The sequence below is a fragment of the Parasteatoda tepidariorum genome, chromosome 5 (assembly GCF_043381705.1).
Source record: "Parasteatoda tepidariorum isolate YZ-2023 chromosome 5, CAS_Ptep_4.0, whole genome shotgun sequence".
In the NCBI taxonomy this organism is placed as follows: domain Eukaryota; kingdom Metazoa; phylum Arthropoda; class Arachnida; order Araneae; family Theridiidae; genus Parasteatoda; species Parasteatoda tepidariorum.
Genome location: NC_092208.1, coordinates 92162424 through 92167999, shown reverse-complemented (window position 1 = coordinate 92167999; position 5576 = coordinate 92162424). Strand labels below are relative to the sequence as shown.

Genomic DNA, 5576 nt, shown 5'->3' with positions numbered 1-5576 from the left:
TTCATATTTCTTAACATTTATCGCTCTTAATTGTCAAATATATTTTTTCCTTCAGAACTATGTTCAGCGTATTTTTAATTTCTGCATAGTTTCCCAACTGAAAAGTTTTTAATCTGTTTGAAAATTAAGACAGAAACTAACGCGCTTCCTTCTCCCATGACTCTCCACACGCTAATGGTGAAAGGTGCCCTAGGTAGAGAGTTCTGCGCTACGCCACCTGTATCCCATTTCGATCGCCAATATCAGCAACTGTTTCTCTCTGCTGAGAGAAAAGTTCCTTATAAATAAAAGCAACTTACTCTTGGACTAATCAGATCGTTTACTTTTTATGACATTTACAAAATTTCAATCATCAATACTATAAAATTTTCTTTTTTCATAAAGTGGGCTCCCTTTCCCCACCTCTTTCATGAAAAGAAGTAAAAACTATTTAAATGACTCATGAATAGTAACAAAAAAAGTTTTTACATTTTATTCTTGATGGGAATAATGAAAAACTTTAATTTTCATCATTGTTACTAGATAGCAGCATCATTAGAAGACGAGCTCGTTTAAAATTTTATATGCGTTTTTAAAGATGGAGTGGTGCCCCTTATTTTATTTTCTTTGTCTGCTACTAAACTGCATGTGTAACTGTTCACGTATGCGCGAATCACATAGACGGAGCATTGAATGCAGTGAGAATAGTTAAATTTTATACACTGGTGTCCTAAACGTAAGTATAATTCGTAAAAGAACCTGAATAAATATTGATAAAATGATCCAAAATCACCTTTGGAGACTCACTGTTTGAATGTGAAAGAGTGGACGTGCGCAAGACATCAAAAAGAGTATGAAGCTGATTCACGTGCTGTGTGAAGATTGGTTAGGCGTCATTGCTGAGCTGAGGAATGAGTTGAACGACCAAAAAAAACCGAAAGGTGAAATGAAAACGCCGAATGGAATCAAATAATTATTGGAATGAGAGCGATTTGAAGCCGAAGTTACTCAAATTCTGAATGTGTGATCGTAAAACTATGTCAAAGAGATACAGATGATGTAACCCGTCGACCAGTTTAAGGCTGATCAAGTAGGATCTTTTCGTACAGGCCCAATATTTGGAAATAAAGGCGCGACGTTAGAGGGACAGTAGAACTAGAGAATATTCTGTTCAGCTTCAAACAACTATTGCAGGAGAACGATTTTAGTGGCAAACTATTTACACTCAATCATGCTGGTCTAGTAGTTTGTATTCCTCTTCGCGCCTCTGCACATGATTGTGTTTGTTTAAATTGGAGTTTGAAACATTGGAGTTAGCAACAAAGGGCCAATGTGACATTCAGTGACGAACCTGTAAACTGAATCTCGTTTAATTGGTGATCGAAATGTGCTATAGGTAGTGTAGAGCAGAACTCTCTACCTATGGTAACACTTCACATGCTTTCTCCATTAGCGTGTGGAGACTTATAGGTGAAGGAGATAAGTTAGTTTCTGTCTTGATTTTATGAAAATTACATTACTGTCTTGATACGAAAAATATTAAGAAAGGGGGAAATATCGTGGTACATACCTATGCACCTGAGGAGAAGAGGGAAGGGAAGAAGGGTCAAGACATGGAATCGGTCTTCTTCCTAGATGGCGTATTCGAGCGTTTCGATCGCGAATAATGATATAGAGACGAGGTAGGAGAGAAATATCACGGGGAGACACCATTTTTTTAAAAAGGAGTTCATCATGTGAAGATACAATGATGCTGAATGGCCAGGAGAGACCTCGCATCTCTATCACACGGAATCTATTTTTGCTTAAAGATTAAGTCTTCTTATGTTCGTCTATTTTGAAGTGCTGTCTATCCCAGATTCACATTCATGGATGACAACAATGCGTCTTATTCGACTTCGTTTGACGACTCTCTAGTAAAAATATTTAGTGCTTGGGAACACAGCGTGCCGTTTGCGTCTCTTTAATTTTTATTTGCCCTCCGAAGTATACTTTTAAATTCGAGTTTTTCATTATTATTTGTATAAGGTTCCCTCTAATAAATTAATACCAGAGTAAACTTAATAAAGATAGGTAGGTACTTTATTTACGTCGCACTAGAGCTGCACAATGGGTGACGTCCCTGAAGATAATCCGAAGATATGTCATCGCAATTTTGATCCTCTGCAGGGGGGATATGGCTCCCCTGCTTTGGTAGCCCGATGACCTGCTCTCGAAGTCGAGCACTTTACGGTAGAACAGTTTAACGAGAGCCGATACCGTGCACCTTCGATCCCTGTTCAGACTGATCAAAGCGGTCTCCCACCCGCTTACTGACTTCGGTGTTCTACTGGGAACCGAGTGTTTACGATCAATCCTTTGCTGGGGAACTTAATAAACCAAAGTGTACCCTGATTGTCAACGGTCATACCATGATGGAATTACCGGTTCTCGTCTGATCACCAAAGTGGCTATTCAGCAAAGTGAAAAATCAATTAAAAAATTTGCAAAAATCCCAGAGAAATCAAAAGTTTAAAAGGACTTTTGCATTTTAAGAGAGGGAAATTCCGCCAAAAGTGAAACTGGGAAATCTAACTCTTTGGGACGACTTCCTTCAAATTAAATTCATGGTCATAAAATTATGAAAAATTGATAAATATAGGGAGAGATGTTGCCAGAACGCAGTGAGTCATATTCAGATTCAAAAAATAATTTTACGTAAGAGCAGCGATAATCGTGTCAGGGTTAAAACTATATCTATATTTTTTTTGCTACGTGGTGTGCAGAATATCTCAGCATCTAAGTTGTAAACTTTAATGAGAGATTCGAATTTAATGTAAACTAAAATTTCTCTGTATTTAACAAATAAACAAAACAAAAAAAAAAAAAAAAAAAAATTAAAAAAATATAAAAAAAGTTGCAACCTACTGCCTTTACCACTGATATAGAAATTTTCAGCCGAGCGTGCTTCACATTGTATAACTCAAAATCTATTAGATGAAAAAATATGAAATTTTGCACATTTCGAGCGAAATGTTTAAAGAGTTTTAAGTTACCTTATCTTTGAGTTATTTTATGTTAAAGTTGATTTGTTTTCTTCGTTATTATTATTTTGAGCAGCGTTGTTGCTGTTTCTAATGCCACTTGCCACACGGGCAAGCCTGCTTGGTGAAATCGAGCAAATTTAAGGCAGAGTATGCGTTGCTTGCTTTTCAGTGGCGCCATCCATGGACGAGAATTCGACTTCTGCCAGACCATACGTCACACCCGTTTATAGGGCGGGCCCATTCATTCATCCACAGATCATAATTTTGACCTGAATCAGAGAACGATCCATTTCCAATCCAGTACCCCCAGATGTACTGATTTGTTATGGGAACATGGAGGACTTTTGCGACTCGACAGATTTAACGTGCATCAGTCACTTTACTGCACGGGGAGTCTTCGGCCGGTTGGGTTCGAAACCACGAACTCTCGAACATGGGCTCAGCGCCCTACTGTTAAATTATATCTAAAATTTATGTTTATAATTAATATCAATAGATGGCGCTGTGCCAATTATTTACTTTCTCATATTTGTTATATTTTTATTCCCTCTTGTTCTGTCCATATGAAATAAACGTTGTGTTCGTTTCTCCTGAGTCATGTTTATTTGGGTATCCAAGTTTCTTTAGAGTACAGATTAAATATGGTGCCGAAACCCGGGAGGAAGTGCTCTTGCATCGATATCTGGATTTGCCATTAGTGATCAGAATTATGATTCCTCTATCGAGATTCTGAAAGAGCGTTTTGGAAGAACGGACATTGTGATAAGCTCTCATATGACGAAACTTCTTGCTATTGAACCTATTCGAAATGTTTCTAACTTAAAAGCTCTAAGAAGACTATATGATGAATGTGAAATACAAATAAGAAGCCTGTCATCATTGAATGTAACTGCAGGAAGTTATGGAAATTTACTATGCCTAAAATTGCAGTGTACCGATTTTGTAGACTAATTTTTGGAGCCATGCCAAGTCCATTTTTGCTTGCTGCCTGTATTAAGCATCATCTGAAGAAATTTCAAGATATTTATCCTAATACAGTTCAACTACTAGACAATTCCTTATATGTCGATGATTTCATCACTGGAGTAGACTCAGAAGACGAGGCTCGTCAAGTCTATCATGAAGCTAAAGCAATTATGAATGAAGCTTCTATGAATTTAACCAAATGGAACTCTAATTCGGAAGAATTAAAGAAAGAATTTTCCCCAGAAAGTAAAATTTTAAAATTAAATATGCCTGAAGCTACATCAAAGGCGCTTGGACTGAAATACTCTTCAACAGATGATTGTTTTACATTCTCACCAGATGAGGTTGTGGATACTCCTTCAGAAAAGAAACTGACCAAAAGAACTATTCTTCAGATTTCATGAGACTGTTCGACCCCTTGGGTTACCTGTCGCCATTTTCCATTCAAGCAAAAATTATGTTTCAAAAACTCTGGATAGATGGCATTGATTGGGATCAACCGGTGCCAGAAGAATTGGAACTGCTGGTACAACCAACTACAAGGATTATGTGAAGTCAATATACCACGTTGGTATTTTCGATCGAGAGAGACTCCACAGAGTTTAGAAATACATGTATTTTGTGATTCTTCGCAAACTGCATATGGAACTGTTATCTATTTGAGATTCACCGTTTCTAGTGAAATTCGAACAGCGTTTGTTATAGCCAAAGGAAAGGTAGCTCCTTTAAAGAAAATGACTTTGCCTCGGTTGGAGCTCATGGCTGCAGTCATTGGAGTGCGTTTGTTGAAAGTTGTGCAGGAGCAATTTCCTGATGCAAAAGCTCGTCTATGGACTGACAGCTCAATTGTGCTCTACTGGATTAGAGGATCAGCATATCGTTCGAAAACTTTTGTGAAAAATCGTGTCAGTGAAATAAAAGAAAGTACATCTCCAAGAATGTGGTATCACTGTCCATGTAGTGATAATCCGGCTGACAAGATAACCCGTGGTGTAAAAATCAAAGATTTAGTGTGTGACAGTGTGTGGGCCTATGGTCCTTCTTGGTTATCCGAATCAGAAGAAAACTGGCCTGATAAAAATTCGTCGGAAATCGCATTACTTTCTTCTTGTGATGTGTTATGACACCACCTGTTGTTAAAAATTGTGAAGTTCAACCTATTTTGTGCATTTCAAAGTTCAGTAAAATTCGAAAATTAGTGCGTGTGACATCCTACGTTTTCAGATTTATTAATATTCTGAAGACAAAGCAAAAGTGCACAGGTCCGATTTCTGTACTGGAAACTGAAAAATCTTGGGAATACTGGATTAAAATGTCCCAAGCACAGAGTTTTTATTCAGAAATCCAAAATCTTAAACAAAATAAAAGTGTAGATAAAAATTGTAAATTAGCTAATGTTAATCTCATGCTAGATGATAAAGGTATTCTAAGAGTGAAAACTAGATTAATTAATTCATCTTTAGATGTGTATGAAAAATGTCCAATTGTTCTTTCTAATGATTATTTTGCAAAATTAATTGTTTATGATTGTCATGAAAAAGTATTACATAATGGTGTTAATGAAACTTTAATTCAGGTAAGAAGTAAGTTTTGGATTTTAAAAGG

At 36.8% G+C, this 5576-nt stretch overlaps 1 protein-coding gene across 1 annotated transcript; it reads left to right on the top strand.

Annotated features, from left to right (window-relative positions):
• Positions 1-4450: 4450 nt before the first annotated feature.
• LOC139425574 (uncharacterized) lies at positions 4451-5082 on the top strand (the record flags this gene model as incomplete). Its single annotated transcript, XM_071180858.1, is given in 1 exon segment — positions 4451-5082. A coding segment is annotated over 1 exon segment (632 nt), but the record flags the coding sequence as incomplete, so codon positions are not given.
• Between the last annotated feature and the right edge of the window lie 494 nt (positions 5083-5576).